Source organism: Cinclus cinclus, chromosome 7 (genome assembly GCF_963662255.1).
Source record: "Cinclus cinclus chromosome 7, bCinCin1.1, whole genome shotgun sequence".
NCBI lineage: Eukaryota > Metazoa > Chordata > Aves > Passeriformes > Cinclidae > Cinclus > Cinclus cinclus.
This window is the reverse complement of record NC_085052.1, coordinates 26,420,553-26,442,533: the sequence shown is the minus strand read 5'-3', so window position 1 is coordinate 26,442,533 and position 21,981 is coordinate 26,420,553. Positions and strand designations below refer to the sequence as shown.

Below are 21,981 nucleotides of genomic sequence, written 5' to 3'. Positions count from 1 at the left end.
CCTCTCCTGACTCACAGCCCACAGAAGGGCCCACTTGGTCATCCTAAAGAGTGGCCTGGCTGCCTGTGGCTGTCTGGTCACGTAACAGGCAATGACAAGGCATCGTTGCCAGCAGAAGCACACCAAGCACAGAAGCAACTTCTGCAGATTTTTAAAAAATTTATTTATTAAAAAATCTTCTTGAAGTTGAAATACAGAGTAAACTGGGAAAGAGTCTCACAACATGGTAATAAAACATCTTTATTGCCTCTTAAATATAATCTCTAAGACTATAAGCCTGTAATTCCTGTTAAATCTGACTTAATTGAATGGTCTTTATAGGCTTTCCTCATTAGAGAACGAACACTGAATACTGGCAATAACACAACACTGGGAAGACAGTGGTATGGGGAATAAATCATGAACTTTGGGGAGCATTGCAGAACCTGTGGACACTCAGCCAGCAGAAGGCAGGTGCTTGCACAGGGCAGCAGGAGTGGGGTCAGGGGATACACATCCTCTCGCTCCAGCCAACTTATGGCCAGGGGACAAGGATGAGGTGAGTGGACAGGTGAGAACCTGGGCCTCATGTCACAGTGCCCCAGGAGGAGGGATAAGCAAGAAAATAGTAGAGAAAAGGAAAGACGTGACAGGACAGGCTCTGGGAGCAGCGCTCTAGCCATGACCCCTAGCTGGCACTCTCCTGCACCTCTTGGCTACAGCTGCTAGCTCAGGTCATGGGTGACATGAGCCACGAGCACTATGGCTTCTAGGCAGATTGAACTGAAGTTAAAAAATACGAGATTTTCCTTGTAAGTGGGTAATTTCATATTCAACAAGCTATTCCCTAAACTGATGAAGTCCTGGTGTAAAAAGGGGAATTACTTCAGCTACTGGAGTGCAAGGAGATCCTGAGGGCCAGGTCTGCTGGTTCAACTGAAAAATGACAGCTGGAGAACTCTCACGAACCCCTTGAATTAACACAGTGTGTCCAGTCAGGTTTGCTCCCCACCTTGATGTTCCTGGTACCATGACAGCACAGCTCCTCCACAGCGCTGGGTCTCAGAGCCAGGGTGCAGGGTGCTGTTCCTCAGCCAGCTCCGTTCGTGTTGCCTTCTCAGGGGATGGGAAAGAGCCAGGCCCAGCTGAAAAAACATCTTCCCAGAAACAAACCTGAGGGGGGAGTCTGTGGAGTAGATCCAGTGAAAAAAGTGCTCTGCTCTCAGTGCCTTTTTACTGTCACATAACAGGAAAAAAACCTGTCAGCTGCCCTGCCAGTCCCCTCCCATTAACTGTTATTTAATTAACTCAAAAATACTGATAACAGAAACCTGAATATTTTATGGACACCTCCTTTTGCACACACCAGTCCCTGTAACAAGCCAGGAGAGGTGATGAAATATGTTCCTTGACACCTTCTGCTAGCAGCGTACAACACCACATGATCTTTCCAGACACTTCCCTGACCAACATATGCAACTTTCTTGCACTTGTCTCTGTCTTCCACGTATCATTTACCTCTTGGTTTTACCTTGTCTTCCCTGTGTTTTTATTCATGTCCTTGTCCTGCTGGGCTCCTGCTCTTTTGGGGCTCAGTGTCAGAAGGAGGCAGTGCTGAGTGAGCCCTGCTATTGAACTTCTGTGCTCAAATCTTGCCCCTGCTGGTCCAGGGAAGGCTGAGGTGCCCCTCTTGTCCCTCCTCAGCAGGTAAGTCCAGGACAGAAGCAAAGCACAGCATCATGTCAACGTGCTCTGGCAAAACCCAGCGTAAACTGCAGGAAAACAAAGGACTTCTCCAAGCCTGCCTGCTTACCTTTCAGGAATGAAGGTACTCAGGCCATGAGCACATCGCTCCGCCAGCTGTTGCAAAGCACATTGTGCTCGGGGGACAGGGCAGTGTCACTGCTGTAGGAGATCTGCAACTCTACTCAGTGCTGCTGCCACAGCCAGGCCAATGTCTTCAAAAATGGGTCTGGGATTTGAAGTGATGCATTTTCAGACACCTCAAACCCACCTGCTAGACCAAGTCAGAAGAAGCATCCGCCAGGGCCTTGGCTGCAGAGCATCCTGTTTGAGAACCCAAGCTCTGGGTAGAGACCTCCACACCGGGGCAGCCTGAGTCCCTGTTCGCCTGGGGAGGCTGTGGCGGGCGCACTCAGCACCATGGTCAGACACAGCTGCAGGGAGGGCCCGTGGGACACGGATGCAGGAACCGCAGTCGCGACTGGACATGGAGGCAGTGCTTCTGCGGGGGGTGACTGTAGCACGTGGTACTTGCAGAAGGTGAGGGGTGGCTATCACAGCGAGAAGCTGCTCTGGTTCACAGGGTGCTGACAGACACAGGGAAGAGACAGCACATAAAAACATCCATGCCCAGGCACAGTCTGCAGTCTCTGGGGGCTGCTGAGCACACCTAGATGTGGGGCTCCCCGAAAGCTGCGTTCCTCTTCTCGAACCTCATTTTGAGCTCAGACACGAGGGCATTGTGCGTGCTGCTGTGACCTTTCTTCTTCGGTGGCTTGATTACATGCTTGGGAGTGAGGGAGCCAGACACGGTTGGCACCCGCCACCCTGGGGCATCACCCCGGGGAGCCAGGGCAGGCGGTGGCGGGGGCAGGGGGGCTGTCGGCGGCACGGGGAGAACCTGAACATTGTTGTTGCTATTCTCATTGTGTAGGCTCTTGACGTCCTCCTCAACGACAAACTTCTCTGCAGCGTTGCTGGGCCTCTTGAACTTCAACCACTCCATCCTGATTGTCCGGGATGGCGGCATCTGTCTCTTTTTTATGATCCTTCTCACCGGCATGACTCTGTTGGACCGCTTGTTGCGCCAGAACATGGCAGTAGAGATCATGATAGTTATCAGCACCATTATGCCCATGACACCAGCTAGCACTCCTAAGGCTTTCATGGGGTTATCTTTAGTTTGCATCAAAAAGGTGGCCATAGGCCCTTTGTGAAGAGTCTGTAAAGGAGTACAAAGAAAACACATGACTTACTCTAGGGGACAGACAGTGACCCAGAAATTTCATTTGTCCAAAATATGTTACAAGTAGAGCTGATTGATGGAAGTTGTCTCTAAAAAAAATATGAGAGTCACACTGCCAGTCCAGTCCAGGGGTGGAGAATTTAAATGGGCTGGAGACTGGGTAAACATTATAGTACTGTGAGGTAGATGACCTGAACACAAAAGTTTACAGAAATATTGCCACCAAATTAGGGCATATTCTTGCATGTCACAATAGTGTTTAGCTTGCAAGAATGGAGCAAGAAAATAATTGGCTCAATTCCCGAGCATGGCATTGAAAAGGATTAAGAGAAAACTTCTGCTTATAAAATGTCAGTATACAAATGAGTAGTTAGCTGCATTCTGTTTTCAAGTACTCTTTTACAGACATAACAAAACTCTTTGAGGTAGGGGAAATAAGTGGAGCTAAAGAGCTTTGTTTGTAGAAAGAAAAGAAATCAGCAATGAGATAAGCTACATATGGCATATTAAGGACAAATGAATGGCCAGTTCACTTTCCAGCTTAGCACACTGTGCGTCTTGGAGGTCCCCGTATAATTTTGCGGATTTTGCCCTGTGGGTGAAGCTTGGATCTTTTCACACTTTTCCAGTACATGATGGTGGAGATCACCATTGTAACAGAAATGGTGGAAAGGACGCCACTCATGCATATTCCATATATTGTCCATGGACGCTTCTTGAGGCCTAAAACATAGGATTTTACCCTGGACTTGATCTGGAAATATCAAAAATAAGAGAAATGGTCAACCCTCACATGGTTGTATTTGAAAGAGGCCAGTATATATTATAAATACAGCTGGGGAACTAGGCTGAAACGTGTACAGGATAGAGAGACTATAAAATAAAAGGAGCCATGTATTGAACTAGGCACAGGAGAGGAGGCAGTTGCAATGATGTTGAACTGAATCCAGAAAGAGTAAAAGAAGTTAGGAAGCACTTATAAACACCTGGCTGGTTGGGGAATAAAGAGTAGAAGCATGGCACATGGATCACCCTTATTCAGGGTGTGGTAGCCCATCCTTGGACTGCATTTCCAAGAGAAGTTCATCGTGAATGCAGGTGGTATCTGAACAGACAGTAGTGCTATGCAAGGCCAGTAGATCCTTCAGAAACGGCACATTCACACGCAGGTTTGGTTACTGAGAGTTGGTCATAAAGTCATGTGTGGCTGCAGAAAGTCAGGGCTGCCCACTGTTCCCCAGTCCTCTGTCTGACTCCATGAGGGAATCCTACCCAAACTTTGCATGTCTAGTGATCTGCATTTTAGTTAGAGGTCTAACCTCCCAGCTTTTGGTCAATGGGGAGAAAAGGACTCCTCTGGAGCAGTGTTAAAATAGGTATCAAAGGCAGTGTGTATAAGGAGAACCTTCTCAGTAGCTTGGACTTGAACCTCTGACGTGTAGATCAGATGGATTTCCCTGTGTGACTCAAATCTAGGATGCCCATTTCTTTGCCCTCCCCAGTCTATGGGGGAAGATGACTAAAAGTATCCCAGAGTGTGCTTCAGAGAACCTCTTGTCATTAATGTCACATCTGTAAACTTGGGACATGTAAATTAGCTAATAAACACCTCCTTGTCTTAATTTCTGTGTTTTCACAATTTACCTCAAACACATTATCAAGCCCATGCTTCTCCTATCCTGAATGTGTCCCACTGCCAACAAGAAAGGGGCAAAGAAATGCTAGTGAAACTCACATACAGTGTCACTGGGCAGGTAGGGACAATTTTTCATCAGTTTGTTGTGCAGAGTTATTCCAGTATTTAATTAGGAATGGACCTGAACTAGAAACCAAAAGCAAAGCAGCCCATGACTTTGGAGGAGCTTAGACTCACATTATCTTTGCTGTCCTGCATTACATGGATTTTTTTGTACTTAAATCCCACCAGATGATGCAAATTCTACCCTGGCTTACTTAACTTCATGTGAAAGTCAGAAGAATTTAGTGTCAGATAAACCCTGCTAAGTAGTATGTGACCTGAGTCCACCTGTTACAAGTTTTGTCAAGATCTATTTTATAGGAAGGCGCTGATGGCTGAAGAGTATTTGACTAGTATTTGACTATTTGACTATCTGAAAACCTTGAATAAATGAGATTAGACAGAAGTACACGTTGCCTGTGTAGTACAGCTGTGGAGGTAACAACAGATAAAAATTGTACAGAGAGTTTTGACATTTGGCTTCGTTCAGTTCCCTGGTCTCAGAAAGTCTGGCATCGGTTCAGACCTTCCAGTGATGAAGAGATGATTAATACGAAAACTAAACCCATTAACAGCTAGCTGGTTCAGCCTCTATTCTAGTTACTTAACCTCTACTATACGAAGCTTTGACTGTAATTAGCTTTGGACAACAACTTTTCTGCATAAAAACATCAGGCATTTTGTAAGCACACAGTGGGAGAGTTTCTATTTGTCATGGGCATGACACTGGCAGGTTAAATAGGAGGAATAACTTGCAATACAGTCCAGGAATGCCATAATCTTAGCCAGGCTGCAGAGAGACTTATGGGAACTGCACATTTAAAACATCAAGTCCTTGTGTCAATTACCGGCAGTGCCATGTAGTCAGCTCAAAAAATAGTGCCACTTTGCAATTACTGAAGCTGCTGTTGTTGTTTCATCAAAGGTATGCTGCATTTTGAAAGGTACTGTTTTTTCTGGTACACATAAAATAAAGGCAGATACATGACTAAATGAAAGCTGTCATATCTCTGTGGGCTGGGACCTGGAAGAAACACTCTTTCTTAACAGCCATCAAGGGAGTTAAAATACCACTGCTCACAGAAGATAATGCTCTGCTGAGGTTTTTTTTTTTTTTTTCTGTGGCAGCTTCTCAAGAGCCTTTCCTAATGTGTGGGTTGCAGTAAGCAGAGCATGTGGGCCAAGTATCCAGAAGCTGGACCCAAAAGGAATGTGGTTGAGCTCTTCAACCACAAGAGCAGCTAAGGCTCACCAGCTATATTTAGGAGTCTAAGTAAGTAGGTGAACCTGTTAAGAGCTCAAGCTATTGCAGATTATTTGTAGTTGTGGCACTTACAGTTTTGTGGTGGACTTGGAAGCACAGTTGGACTCGATCTTAAATGTTTGGTTCAATTATTGTGTTACAGACAACTCAGGCTGCGTAGACTTGAGCAAGTGGATCTGTACAATCTGTGCAATGTGCCACCTGGTTCTGAGGAGCCCACTTCCACACATTCAGTGTTTTGTTCTAGCCTGCTTGCAGGGAGGCACTGCGTGTTGGTGCCCAGGCATACTAGGTGTGCTCCTGAAACACATTTTCTTCTGAAAGAAGTCCACCCTGTGGGCTTGGAGCTATGTGAGGCACAGGCCATCCCACAGTATGTGGGGATGATCAGGAGATTTGCTTCAGAAATGACTCCTGATCCAAGGTAGAGCACCAGCTGCCCCTGCAGTGATTATCCCAAAGCTCAGTTGTATCACTCTGTATGAAGGTGGATTTTCACAAGCACCAGCATGAGGCAAGACTTCTCAAATCAAACCAATATTTTTTTTCCAGTCCACAAAACTGTGGAAGAGGCTAACTGCTCTGCAAATGTGGCTGTTCAGTGCCATCAACCACAGCTCTCATGGTTGCTGTTACTATGAGAGAGGAGAAGAATCTCCATGTTACTTTAAAGACTTTTGATGAACATTTCAGTTAGGATAATCTAAAACTGTGACTCACCAGCTATATTTAGAAGTCTAAATGAGTGGCCAAAGCTATTAAGAACTACAGATTATGCTGTCTAAATATGGTCTTAAGCCTCAGTCCGTGAGGAGATGTAAATAAACACCCCCTCTACATTTGCAGAACCTCAGTGGAGTCATCAAGAGGCCAAGGGATGCCCCCATCAGGCCAACCTTCAGGAACAGGAGTAGGAATCAGCCTTCTCTAAAAATATCAGGCAGCAGGAATAGATTTCTGAATAAGACATATGGATGGAAAAAGACTGGCTTTTCCAGCATATGTTTTTTATTCTGTGAAAGGATATTTTTTATTTATTGTGAAAGGATAGGATATTAACAGATGCCCCTCAATACCAATTTCCATAAAATCAGACTCGGTTAAATTAAAAGGCCTTTGGATTCTTTTAGCACTGTATTATTCCAAGACAAGAAGGTCCTTTTGATGTGCAATACTGCTGAACTTAGCCACAAGGCATACATCTCGAAGGGCACAGACTTGTGCTAATTGCAGTGGTAAATGTTAATCAGAAAATATGCCTGTTTAATTACTTACTGTGATTAACACTGCAGGAAACCTCTAGAGGATGCATTCAAAAATATCCTCCTTATCCAAAATCAGTAATACATAAATGCCCACCAAACAGTGAAATACGAGCCTTTGTACAGCTGGAGCACAGAGGAATGAAATGCACATTTGTAACAGCCTCAGAGAAAGAGTGTGTGTTTGCAGTATGCCTACACCAGGAGATTGGTTTCTTCACGAAGTGTCAGCAGTGACTGTGCTGGACACGGAGTGACCAAGGGTTATGGACACTTGCACTGCATCTCACATGCCTGCAAACTGAAATCTGTTTCTGCAAAAAAGATGGGATGCTGAAGATGGGATAAAAAATTCCCCAGCCCCAACCAACCCAAATCATTGCAAGCAATGGAAGAAGTAATAGAGACATGTACAAAAGGTTATGGAGGATGGGGCACTAGAGTAGTAGCCCAGATCCTGCTAAACAAACCTACTTGAAGAAAGAAGATGCTCTTACTATCTCAGATTCTCTGTTGGGACTTGGCATCAAGAAGAACATAGGAAGAAGGAAAAGAACTGCGTGTGTGAGGAAATTAATGTCATCACATGCTCTCTGCTTCCCCTTTAGACCTTATGAGGCGAGCTCTCCCTCCCTTTGTGTGCCAGATATGTACCCCTGGAAGGGGAGAGAAGGAGGCAGACAGGGGAGTTCATACAAGACACCATCTTACATCACGTACTGCTATTGCTTCAAGCACTACAAGGAGATTCAGGAAACTTCTTGTCCCGAAGTATCAGCTACTTCTGTTTTCCTTCCATTTGTCCCTCATCAGCTGGTTCAGGGACACATCCCCCAGCAGGGGAGGTGTGGGGCACCCTCCCTCCACTCACACCCATCAGCCCCACCTGCTGACAAGAGAGGTTTCCAGGTCACCCAGGAGGAAAGGGAAGGCTGGTGGCCACCAGCAGGGACATGCCTGAGGACAGTGCCTGGGTCCACCCGGTGCCACACACTCCTGAGACGTGCAGCCTGTGAGAAGCCTGGAAGTAAGGCAGGGAGGGCACCTACTACTACTCTTGGCTGGGCAGCAATTCTTTTTGTTGTTAAGAAAATAATAAAACCCACCAAAACTTCATTTCCATGAGAAATCCAGGTGCTAAGCAGTGCATTTCCTTTGTATCTGGAAGAGCAGCTAAGTATCTAGATTTACCAGACACCTGCATGCAGAGTCCCCCAGCTCCACATGGCAGAGTCTTGCAGCAGCAAGCCCAGCCAACACCCACAGGGTGGCTGGCCCCAAAATCTGCCCTGCCAGGGCAGACCCGAGTCCCCTGGCAGTCTAGCAGGCTCCGTACTGTGTACAGAAAACATCACATGGATGTGCCTCATAAGGAGTATCAGTGGAATAAGAGGAGATGTAGAAAACAGAGGAAGACTGTAACAGACCTATAGCAGTGGGAGCATTGTAACCAAACAAAGAGAAGGCCAGCTGCTGTCAGTAGGATGAGATTTGCATCTTTGCCCGGTTTATATGTGTGGTCCAGAGACTGTCAGGCTAATGATCTGTTTCTCATCTACTTTAAAGCCCATTTTCTCCCTGCTGGTACCTAGTTGAAGGCATGGCAAGGCAGTTACAATAAATAAGAATTGTGCAAGCATGTGCTGCACGCCATAAATTGCTGCTTGTTCTTCAGCTGATGTAAAAGCTGGACTAAGGAAAATCTCAACCTACATGTGCAAGACACTTTAGAGTTTTCTTGTTTCATCTGCTAATAATACTGCAATTATTAACTTCCCATTCAAAGTTCTGTGTACTTTAAAACATTTCTGTAATGTTTTTTCTCACTTTTCCTGTGTAATTTCAGTTGATTTATCTGATTTATTTCACTCTGAACCCAGCTGCTTTCTACTCACTTTTTGTAAGGGAAAAAGGTTTTTTTTTTCCCGGATGAAAATTAAAAAGCGGTGTCTTAGGTTGCGATGCAGGATGTGACCAAAAGTATGTATTCTATCACCATGTATTGAAACCAGGTGGGGCAGTGTTCTTTATCTTTTCAACAACCCAACCTCCAGGAAGATATCTTCTGTTAATGGGCCATTGAGTCCCACTGCATGGCTGATAAAATTCCATCATCCCATTGGGAGATGCTCCACCCAGGGGGAGGAGACAAGCCTTTCCTACCTAGATAAAAACTGAGATTTGGGACACCAAAGCAGCCTTTTTCCACTGCATTCCAGAGAAAAACTGACCCTATCTACATTATCAGTGGATCGTTGTAGGAAAACTGCACCCTTCTACAGGAGCACTGCTCCAACAGAACCACATCTGTCACTGCAGGAGGATGCAGCCACCATTTAATGGCACTGCTACCAACACCCTGACTGACTGATGGAGTGTCAGCTTGTGTTCTGACTCTGGCAGTGTTTGGGTTTTTTTTCTTTTTAATGCTGTATTTCTATTTTAATTTTCCTAGTAAAGAACTGTTATTCCTATTTCCCATATCTTTGCCTGAGATCCCCTTAATTTCAAAATTATGATAATTTGGAGGGAGGGGGTTTACATTCTCCATTTCAAAGAGAGGCTCCTGCCTTTCTTAGCAGACACCTGTCTTTCAAACCAGAACAAGCAGAAATTTAGTAGTCAGGATTTACCTTTACTCTCAGAAGTCTGTAGACCTTAATTCATATCTAACAATCTCTAACAAAAAGCCTCATCTCCCAATTACATTATGCTCCCACCTTTGTATCTTTGCAATATTTCTGATCAAAATATCTTTCACATTTGTGGCTGTAGAATCCAACTTCACCACAAAGCTATAGAAACACTCTACAAAACAGAGCTGGCAAGAAAGTCTCAGAAATGGAGCAAGCAATGTCTACCCTTTGGTGCCTTTCAGGAATCGTCTCCCACAGGAGTTTTTCTAAAACATTTGCTTACCTCTTCTGTGATATCAATCTTCAGAACTGCAGTGGTACTGAAGGATGGGGAACCTCGGTCTTTGGCCTGGACCACCAATGACCATATGCAGTCTTTATTGTTTGTGATGTTGTGGATGATGTCCAGAGATCGGATATAAGATTTCAACTTGATTTCCCCAGTGCTTTGGTCTATGTCAAACACATTGGCTGGATCTGCTTGCATGATGGAATAATCCACAATGTTGTTAGGTTCTTCTGCATCTTGGTCTATAGCCTGGTAGCGAAATGTAAAAAACAAAGGTGTTATTGTTTGTATCTTTGCCTGAGGACAAAAGGCTTCTGACACATCTGATAGTACCTCTGCCATGACTGGGCTCCTTTCATTTCATCTGGGAAGATAGACTACATTTTCTAGTGAAAAACAGCAGGACCTGGCTCCTTTCTTTATAAGTGATTTCTATTTGAGATGAAACAGAATCAGAGGAAAAACTGAACTGTAACTGTGTAACTGTGAGCACCATTTGCATTCTACTACCTGTAGATAGAATGCAAATGGTCCTCAGCTGGGAGCTTCTTACAGTGTGGGGGACAAAATATGAGGTGATAAAGAACAATGGGATTAGCTCCATGCCATAAACTGTAGCTGCCTTGATTTCTGTGCTGTGGTATTTATTCTACTAACATTAGGTGTTGTGTCATCAGGCTTCATGATATGCATTTAAGTGTTTGTAATGTTCTGTGCCTTTGCCTGGGAATTGTTACTGCATTTTTTCACCTTCTGTTCCACACTGGATTATTGAATACAGTTCTTCAAAATGAAGGGAACTAAGTTGTGTGGTTGAACACAAAGGGGTGTTAGGAAGGTTAAGTGTTCAAAACCCTGTACTTTCATTCACTTATCTTATTTGGGCTTCTTGTGATCACTGTATAATCCAGTATCGTTCACCAGCTGACTGTTCAAATACTGTAACAGGGCTTTATATTCTGCCTATAGAATTTACTTCTCCTTCTCAGCAGTCAGCAAATACTATAATTCCACACTTTAATCCATTTGTTACATCCAAATCGATGTGCAAAATAAAGCTGCAAGAAAAGGCACTTTTTTTTTTTCCCCCCCAGACACTTATCATGACCCCTGAGAATAAACAGCAGAGCCAGGGCTTTTCCAAAGCACTCTGCTTTTTGACACACGGTGCCATCCCTCACCTCTATCTTCACTGGTGATCCAATGATCATCGTCTTTTCCTGGATGTTTTCATTGAACTCTGGAGAGTGGTCATTGACATCTAGCACGGTGATAAACACTTCAGCCAAGCTGTATTTCCCATCTGTGTCCTCTGCTTTCACATAGAAATTATACTTTGAGTTCACTTCAGCATCTAGTACAGCCCAGGGCTGGGTGTAAATGATACCTGTTGATGGATGGATTAGGAACCTGGAAAAGAAGCAAGAGAAGACTTCTGGTCACTTAATGTGTGTTTAGAGCCCACCTTTGCCTCAGGGTGTAAACATGAAATGGTGTGCCCAGACTCTGGTACTCTTCACCTAGTTCCTCTCTGGGTGATGTTTCCAAATCCTTCACTCTACCTAGTTTTTGTCTAGTTGCTTTAGGCTTGAAAACCAGAGAACTATCAGGGTCTCATAGTTTTCTCTCTCTTGTGCCATTTTAGCTGCATTTTCCATTAAAAGTCTTTGTCCACAGTACATACTCAGTGTGATGGCCTTCTCCCAGAGTGATTTCCTTACATTAAATAGAAAAACATTGAATCTATTTTTACTTTTTTTTTTCAGTTTAAAAGTACAGTGTAATAGATTATGTCCTGCATAAATTAAGATTGATTTATAACACCTAAATAGCTAAAAGAAGTGTGATGCATATCATATTTAAGCTCTTCACTTCTCAGAATGGGTAGGAAAACAATCTGCTCTTGAATCTCCCAAACTACAGGGCAAATTATCTTCTCCAAAAATAATCACTTTTCCACAGACTGACACTGGGATGGAGTGGGTGTTCAGATTTATCTGTTGCAAGTTCAATTTTACACATTTGTAATTACAGAGACACTGTCAAAAGTGTCAGCCCAAAGTTTGGATTTATAGAGAAGATACCAATACTTTTTGGTCTTTTTAAGATTGACTGCCAGTGTAGGCTCCAAGCAGTAGAGCTTTTAACAGATGAAAGTTTTTATATATCTTTAGATCAATATGCAGGGTAGCAAAATATTTTCTGTATTCCAACTGTGAATGCAGTTGAGAATGATTATAAAAGGGGCATTTAGCAATCCAGAATCTTCAACTGGTCTCATAATACAAGTTTTGATGAAATCCTGGATCTCGAGGTGGGCACAGCTGTGTAGGAGACTGCCTGTGCTATCTCCTCAGCACCCAGCCCAGCCTAACCATGCAGACAGCATGCTCATCATTCCCATTTTAGTGAAAGAATAGAAGTGCTCCCACTGGTAGCTTGGATTGCCAAAGTAGGATTACCATCAGATTGGTTTCATCTTCAACAATTAAAACTATTTCTCTTTTAATTGAAGTACAACTCGTCTTTCTGCCCACACAACTGCACATCCACTCATATAACATCCCAAGCAGAAACATCGTGCCTCTAGTTGAAATTCTCCTATCTGCATCAAACTGTGTGTTCAGCAGCTTTAGAGGTGCCAGGGCTAGAAAATTAACCCAACCTTGCAGAGCTATGCCGTTCTGGCATTAGGAAAACAAACAAGAATACTTAAGAAGGAAAAGAAAAGTTCACATCATCATTTCTTCATCCAACAACAGTGAATCTGAGCATCCCCATAATGCCAATCAGAATAAAGTTGCACTTACAATTCCCCCCCCCCCCCCAAATCATTTGTCAACAACCTTCTCATGCTTCTTTCCACCAGCTGCTACATTCTAAACCTAAGAGGTCTGCCTTCATGACATGACCTTCTCTTGCTTCTCTTTGTGCAGTTAGCAGCTAGCTTAAAGACTTAGTGAAGAGCTCAAAGTAATCCATCCTGGAAATGCTCCCATATGTGTATCCTTCTGGCTACAGAAGGGGTTCACCCTTAACATCTTGGATCTTGGACTTTGATTGTGCTTCCTAAACAGCTTTCACCTTAACAGGAAGAGTTCAGCTTTAGCTCCAGGTTGATAATATACAGAGGAAAAAAGATTCTTGAGATGAGTGCCTGAAAAGCTTGTTCATTTCCAGCATTCTGCCCTGCAGCCCTGCCCTGCAGCTGCAGGTTCCAGCAGGAGTATCTGTGACAGCCGTGTCACTGATCCCAGCCAAGTTTGAGAGATGGGATGGACATGGTGAGAAGGAACCAATGTTTCAAGATGTTCCACCCCCACCACTGTCCCCAAAGACAGAGGGAGGGAGGGAGGCATTATTACCAAATCAAGTAAACATCAGGTTCCCTTTTCCTGATGCAGGACTGTTATGTTTAAATATATGAAAGGCTTTTAACACCCAATGCAGCTGACCTCCAAGGCTGAAGTTTATATCGTGAATAGCTTGTCTTCCTTGATTTATTTTAACAAGAGCTATTTGTAAAACCATATGGAAAGGGAAGAGGAAAAAACCAAGGGATTCTTTTTCTGTTGAAATGACTTTTCACAACAAGACTAAAACCTCTCTTTTCTTTACAAGTGTTTTTCAAATGGTGATTGAGCAAATCCTGTGTTATTGATACTTCAGCTGCCTTGTATGTCTTTGGGGGTTTGTGAGTAGAATTCCTTGGGTTCATGAAGCAGATGTTTAATGAGCACAGTAGCGTTACTGTTGTTCACAGAACTCACAAAGAACATGTCATAAATGTCCTTGGAAATGAGCAGATCAAGAATGAGCCTGCTAGCTTTCTTTTAAAATTATTTTAGGAATCTTCTTAGAGGTTTTATAGTTTTATTTATTTACTTGTTACTTACAGATCTGCTCCTGTTCCATAGATAGAGTACTTGATTTCTCCCCAAAGCCCTGAATCTGGATCTGTAGCCTAAAGAAAAGAAAAAAAGACTTTACTAAAATGCAAAAAGAAACATTTCATTTTTCCAACAGGCCCAATGCTTCTCACTCTCTTTGCCATCACGTTTTTAGTGGGAAACGGCATGAGCAAATATGCACTTAGAAAGTGCACAACCTACCAGCAGGAAATGTCCCTGCCAGCCCCAGGAACGCTGTCCCTGGTGCCCGGGGGTTCTGGCAGGGAGAGTGACGCTAGATGGCCCCATCCATCCACAGTTACCTCTCCTTCCTTTGATAGAGATGGAGATCATCTCAGTGACATGAACACACTGCCAGCTCTCAAACCTTCCTAATTGTCAGCTAAACATTAATGAATATTCCCTAGACAGAATTATTTACTTTATATAGAGTATTTTTAAGCTTCTGCATGTTTAATTGATTCAATTCAAAGTAATGAATAACAAATGTTTCAATCTATACATTGTATTTCAGCTTTGTTTCTATTTTAATCACTCTTGTGCCCGTGTGACTTTTAATATTGCGAAAAACTACGCCAGATGATATCTTTGTTTCCTACTGTTGTTGGCTTCCTTTCTTAGCACAGGCTTAGGAAAGCTATTGATTTGGTAGCAGCTATTTCCATAAGCTCCCAGGTTCCCTGTCAGCTTCTCTGATAGCTCTGAGGAGGGGTGATACTGTTGAACCTGGCATCAAAATTCCTGGTGGTGCTGGTTGATTCATTCATCTTCCTGTTTAAATATTTGAGAAGGGGAGCAATGTCTTTGATTCCTGCATGATTAACATAACACACTTGCAGCTCTACTGGTAGATTTTGTTTTGTTCTTTGGCATGTATTTGTCAGATTCTCTAAACCCATAATTTTGACCACAGCCTAGTTTAGTACTGTCTAACTTTACTTAAAACATTTGCATACCTGGGACTTCCCCCAGAATTGCCATTCTGAGTACTTGAAACACCTTAGTTTTACACATATAATTGTGAATCTGGGTCAAGTACTGAGCTGACAGCACATGACTAAATTTTACACAGGCTCCTCAGCTACATGTTCCTGCACACTTTGGTTCAGAAGTTTTGTTGCTTCTGCCAACATTTTTAAAATATTTTTTTTCTGCCGATGCCTTAGAATTTTTAATTCCTATTACCTCAGAGATAGTAATGCTTAAGTCTCTAATAGCTTTCCTATCAGTTTAATGCAGTAACCTTTTCTCTACTATTTATGTTTCACTTCTATGGTTCTTCCATTGCTAAAATTTCAGCACTTTATTATTCTGATTATTTAATTATTTTTCTTACTTGTTGCCGGCTTGTGCTGGAGATCTCTGGCAACCTGCCTCCATCATCCTTACCTGTGTGGCCCCTGCAAGGTGACTTGCATCCCCCACCGAGGTCCAGGTGGCCAGGAGCTTTCTGGGCTTTGTGACATGAGGGCTGTTTCCATTCTCAGCAGTTGTATTAGAGAGGGGCAGCTGGAAATGTTCCTCCAGCACTCAGGGCCCATGTAATAATCTGATTTTCTTTATATGAAAATGCAAGATACTGGAAAATCTATAGGCATATTTTTCCTGCTGTGAGAAGATGCATACATAGGGATCTTTTTTTCCCAGTCCTAAGCACTTCCATTTTATATTCTTGCCCTCATTAACTGTTTAACTCTGCCTTTAGCAGCCAAGTTCCTCCCAAGAGGAGGAGACTAATAGCAACTAAGCAGCCATCTTGTTTTCTTTTTACTCACACTTAAGCAAGCAAATCCAGTAAATCCAATTCCACTCAGCCATAACTGAATCTTCCCACTGGGCACTGATTTGGCTGAGGCTTTCTTAATACTCAAAGCCCATGTGATTTGGGGCTTAAAAGCAGATGACCCTTGTTCTAAATAATATTTGTCTAAAACTTTTTTTTCCCCAAAGTGTTTTGTTTTGTTTTGTTTTGTGTTTTTTTTTTTTTTTTGTTGATTCTGGAAAGGAATTGGAGTTTGGTCCAGAAGTCAAATGGTGAGTAAGATTTGCTACTTGCCCTGTCCACTATTTTTAAGGTGCTTGAACTGTCTCCATGGGCACCCAGAAAAGAGAACATTTCTTAAGGGGTGAATGAAACTTACTGTAACAGCAACTACATTTGAGCCCCCTGGGGAGTTCTCGGGGATCCTGGCAATGTAGTAGTCAGAGGAGAACTTTGGGACATTGTCATTGGTGTCCAGCAAGCGAATCACCACGTCAGCCGTCGAGCTGAATTTCTCCGGTGTGTTCATCTCTATTGCAAGAAGCTAAGAAGAGAAAAACCAGAAATCACTACAAAGCAGCTATTAGTCCTCTTAAAGAAGCTTCCTCCACCACCCATGGCACATTGGTGCATTTTAGCCTGGTAGGAGCAGACAGCTCAGAACCAGGGTGATGATGAGCCAGGTCAGCATGCAGCCTCGGCTTGTTTGTGTGTGCTTGCTTGTAATGGGCAATCAGGCTGTGAGGAGAGGCCTTCAAACCTGTGTGTTCATATTAGACTTCATGTGACAGATGTGACTAGTCATTACTAACCAGCACACATCCAAAAGCCATAACAGAAGCCGACAAACAACCATCCCTGGGCAGCTTCTAGAACTTTGCGAAACATAAGCACTGAATTATTTTGAATAACCACATAAATTTAAACATGATCTTTTGTAGAGGAAGTTCTTCATCAGGAAAGATATCAGGAACAATAAACTGCACCAAACAGGGTAAAAGATGGAACCAGTTGTTTTGAAGCAGCGTTACTCTTACCCCAAATGGGAGGCATGTACAGCAGAATCCCATTTCCCAAAGATTGTGAGGACTTCTACTACCAACTTCATGGGAATTCTACCCTCATTGCCTCTTGCTGATTAGGACTTTATCAGATAACATGGGGGCTTTTGAATTGCCTCTGAATTGTCTCTGAGGAGAACAGAGCTCTCTGACATCACACATTCTCATACTGTTCATCTGAAAGGCAATCACATAGAGCAAACTAAGTATTTACTGCATCTAACTGCTCCTTTCTAAGCAAAATCTACTGGATTTGAGGAGCATTAGTAGGATGCCTCAGCTGGTAGAGCAGCAAAATCAGTTGGTCTGTGGCTGAGCAAGAAAGAGCACTTTCAACAATGGGTACTGAGAAACGCTGGGACCTTCAGGGTGTCTGTCCCAGGCGTCTGTCCCATGGGTGGCTGCATCACACAGGATCAGCACTAGGCCATCAGTCTTGGGCTCTGTGGGGGCTGAGCCCAAATGGCTAACACCAAAAACAGTGGTCTAATGTTTGCTTTTCATGCTTGGGCAGAGACATAGTTAGCACAAAGCAGGAGGGCTCTAAGAAAATAGCACACTACTAATAGACTAGTGAGCAGAACATGAAGTGAGATCTAAGAGGCTCAGATGAAAAATCTGGCTGCAGGGGTTTTAATTCCTAGGAGACGTGTCCCAGGAGCTCCCACAAAGAGGGTGAGTGCCTGAGTGAGCTTTGGAGGGAGCAGCAGGGCTGGCACAGCATGCCCTGCTCCCCAGGTCCCTGCAGGGCTCTGAGTGCTGCTCACCTGCAGTGGCACTGCCAGCTGCCTGGGGGACACGCTGCGCTCCAGCCTCTGCTGTGCCAGATTTCTATCACCTCCAGGTGAAAGCAGAGGGTGGGGAACTGTTCAAGTAGACAGGGAAAAGGCTATCTCAGTGTCATCTCCTAGAGCTGTGTCTGCTGTGTGAACATTGGTAATGTTTGGAAATAAAGAGAAGAAATGAATCTTGAAGGATTGCTTGCAGTTGCTGCAGAGCACATCTGCTCTGAAAGGGGAGCCTGGTCACTACATCACTGTGCTAACTTTTGTGTTTGGGAGTCTCGGGTGGTGTTACAGCAAAAGAAATTTTTGAAGGGACAGCCATACAGACATCAGCAGAAACCTCCTCATGAGAAATTTCAGCACCTAAAGCAGTACAGAGGTAAAATCTTGGTGCTGATTGTGCACATGGAGCTCTAACTAAATTATAACATCTGCAGTTAAATCATCTTTGCTGCTGCAATCAGCCCATCTTAGTAGACCTTATGAAAGCTCAGTATTTTTACTTTGTTTTCTGCACTCATTTTTTATTCCCTCTCCTTTCAGCAGCCACAGTCCTGCTATGTCATCATGCTGACAACGTCTTCCTTCAGGGAGGAAATTTTGTCAGCTTACTTGACTGCAGTAACTAATGCAGACCTGTATTGTTTGTTTCATGCAGAGAGAGAAAAAAATAGCATAAAACTGTTACTTCACAGTACTACATATCAACAATTAATACTTAAGTGCCAGAAGAGCAAACCAACATGCAATCCTAAAAGTGGTAGCTGAATTTTTAAAATAGAGTTTGATTTTGGCAGCTGAAGATAATCGCAGCCTCACCTGGTCCCAGTCTGTGGATGTGAGTGTCTGCAGCATGTCCAGGCTGCTGCCAAGGCACAGTGTGCTCTAAGCTGAAGGAGATGGAGGCAGGAGGTTAGCCCCCAAAGCGTGGCAGCCCATAACAAGGTGGGACAGCAATATCTGACCCCTGTGGCAGAGGGACTGGAGAGATGAGTAAATTCCCATAGCTGCCATAATTTGGGAAACCCATTTGAGCTCTTAGACAGCTGAAAATGAAGGAACTCCTGACTACTACCTACATTTAAGAGCCAGCACTAAATGGAAGATAGGTTTCTCTAGTAACCTTTGCTTTAGAAAGTTTTTCAGTGCATCTCCCAGACAAATTAGCTTTAATTACGCTCTGGCATTTTACTCTTCAAAAACAAACAAGAGGAGAGGGATCATTGCTTACAGAAAAAAACCCCAAACCCTGAAGATAACTTCTCAAAGCTGTTGTGAGATACAGATTAGATAGAAATATATTTCACCCAAAATTGTAACCAGAATGACTACATTGACAACTGTAACTGGGAAGGAGGTGATTTGAACTTTGCAGGAAAATGAAGCCAGCAATGAGGTTTTGTAAGGTATTTGCTGCCATATATTGCTACCATATAATCCATCTGCACCTTCTCCATTTGGAATCCAGACAAAGGCTGCACTTTTTAAGCCAAGTCTTATAGTCTCCTGTAGAAATAATTTTGGAAAGTCTTTCTTCAGTAGAAATAATTTAAAAAAAATGTGAATAATTGCTTAAACTAGAAAAATATATATCCCTTTCCCTGGTAATTAATTCTTTTGGTGTTCATGGCAATCACATTAACTACTTTGATTTCTATTTGCATTCATGAGGAGGCCACGTGTAACTCCTTTACTGCTCTTTTGGTAGTTTAACCTGAATAAATGTGTGCTTGTTATAATTAGTTTCAGTAGTACTTTATGGCCCTTTCAGAATCTTGCACTTTAATACAGTAATGATGCCTCATATTTTTGCAGCATCTACAACCTATAAAGCTCAAAATTACTTAGGAATATTATGAGAAGAAGCCTGAAATATACTGAAGTGAAACTTGCTAAGGGCACAAAGCAAACCATACAGCAAAGGGGAGAACAAAATTTTGGAATTTCGGGGTTTGGACTGTGCAAAAAATGCCCCTCTCTGTACATTACAAAACTAGCATATGTTAATACTCAGCTAGATCATTTTGGCAATTTAAAAAAAAAGTTACAGGGATTGTCTATGCAGTTCTTTGCAGTCGGAACTGAAACGTCTACACTCATGTTCAGAGGCAGCTGACAGAAAACCAGACTACTTAATTATCTTGTTGATGAGCCAAAGAATCCATCAGGGAAGGTGATAATGTGAGGTTCCAGCTTTTGGATGAAACTGGTTCTTGCATGGCTGGCTTAGAGCATGGGTGAGCCTCAGGTCAGCTTGCAAATGGCCATATAGATGGATAGATAGATAGACTCTGACAAAGACAGTGAGCAATTTTGGGGAATTATCTTCCAGTCAGCTGGGGTCTTCAGGCTGCCAACATCCAAAAGCATGATCATGAATCAAATTACTTAGCACTAAGCAGGTAAAGTTCTAGCTGCAGAGAAATTAGGATTTCATTCTGTGAATGCATCATTGTGAGTGCAGAAATAACACCTTCAGGGTTCAGTCTAGACTGATTCAGAGCCACCAACATGTACAGTTTTCAGAGAGAGATAGAATCAATGTTTTGCACTGACTGGATGAAATCAGTCTGCAGATGCATCCATTAAAGAGTCAGAGATGACTTTTCCATACATGGACTATCATGTCTCTGATAATGCATCAAACAGCTCTGGGTGGATTAAGAAGCTAAATCATATCAGATGCAAATGCCATCATACTCATACTGTATACACTGAACAAGAGGACCTGGAAAGCAGAAGTACCTTGAAGGTTAACACCTTGAAGCTTTCATAGTCAATTGCAGCAGAGTTTTCCACTATTATTGTAACCTGAGCCTCATTCAGGACAGTTTGAGGAACCACTCGGAAGATGCCACCAGGCCCAACAAGACGGAGGTTGAATTTAGCATTGGCTCCCTGTGAATAAAAGCAGATATGACATTGATTGTTTTCAGTGAATGGTGCATATCTTACAGTCTAGATTGCTCTGTTTCTTCAAACTATATAAAATGAGAGTGAGCCTTACTGCTGAGAACCCTCTGCTCTCCATCCCCTGAGCAGGAGACCACTAAGAAGCTTAGTTATATAATCCCTCCAGCCTCTGTCACAAGACAGACGCAGCTTTTCTTAAAATAGATTGACAAGCCTGGTTATTCTTTCAGTCATGATGGAAAAACCCTGCAGCAGGCCTGGCTAAGAGAGGAATCTTGTGGCAAGCAGCCTTGGGTTTCGTGCCACGCACTGGGAGCTAGACAGAGATGACACCACGTGCATATTGGCAAGGAAGTCCTGCCTCTTCCTGCTTCCTACCAAGGAAAGACAACTGAACTGCTCGACTAAGGACAACACAAGCCTCACAAACCCAGTCTCACAGAATCGTTTGGCTTGGAGGAGACATTTGAAATCACCACATTTCAAACCCCCTGCCACAGCAGGGACACCTTTCACTAGACCAGGTTGCTCAGAGCCCCATCCAGCTTGGCCTTGAACACTCCAAGTGTCCAGCCTGTGTTTTAATTACTCAGCCTGTGTTTTAATAACTAGCTGTGTGAATTGTTCTTCATGCATTCTGCATGATGATGATGCAAAATCACAAAGATAGGCAATTTCCAAACAGAGGTGGTACTCCACATTTTGCACTGACTGGATTAACCTAGGCCAGAGGTACAAATACCAAACCTTTTGGAAGCTGATGCACTTGCGGGGAGAGAGTAGCTCCACTTGTGCAGAACAAGATCTGACACACTTGACAGCTCCAGGTGAAGTGAGAAGGCAAATCCCATTACATAGATAAACCTTCTAGCTAGAGAGAACATGGGAAGCAGCAGTATCCTAAAGGTTATCGCCACTTGTGTGCAAGATGGGAAGAGTGAGCCAGAGCCAGCTGGCCAGACTAATTCTTTTAAACCAAACTGGAGCATGTAAAAGAAAAGATGAAAGGGGGATTCTCATATTTCTGCCTTACAGGGAAGATGTGAAAATGAGCTGAGCCTGCCTCACCAAACTCTCTTGGTTCACCAATTTCTCAGTGTCATATTTACACTGTGACAAAGAGCCAGATTACGTGGCCTGCCTGGTGCCACGTTGTCTCTGTAGCATGAATATTGAGGTGATGAATTTCTAATAATAACTTTCAAACAGGACAACTTTACTTTCAGCTGTTTCCCTGGAGAGCTTGTTAGAAGCAGTTCCTGAGCAGCCCTAGCTCATGTCAAGAGAAAAAGTATTCAGCAGTAGTCCCTTAAGGGAAACAGAATGACCTTGGATCCAGACTCAGTGGTCTGTGTTGTTTGGTTACACAAACCCACCCCACAATTACAGTGA

General features: G+C 43.3%; 1 protein-coding gene across 1 annotated transcript in view; it reads right to left on the bottom strand.

The window, feature by feature from the left end:
- Positions 1-2,392: 2,392 nt before the first annotated feature.
- Positions 2,393-21,981, bottom strand: part of CDHR1 (cadherin related family member 1) — a 44,084-nt gene continuing 24,495 nt past the window's right edge. Inside the window, exons 12-17 of the mRNA XM_062496506.1 lie at positions 20,422-20,574; positions 16,210-16,374; positions 14,054-14,121; positions 11,339-11,567; positions 10,152-10,406; positions 2,393-2,944 (exon numbers count right to left, since the gene is read on the bottom strand). Of these exons, the coding sequence (XP_062352490.1) occupies positions 2,393-2,944; positions 10,152-10,406; positions 11,339-11,567; positions 14,054-14,121; positions 16,210-16,374; positions 20,422-20,574 (1,422 nt within the window). The remainder of the gene's footprint in view (positions 2,945-10,151; positions 10,407-11,338; positions 11,568-14,053; positions 14,122-16,209; positions 16,375-20,421; positions 20,575-21,981) is intronic.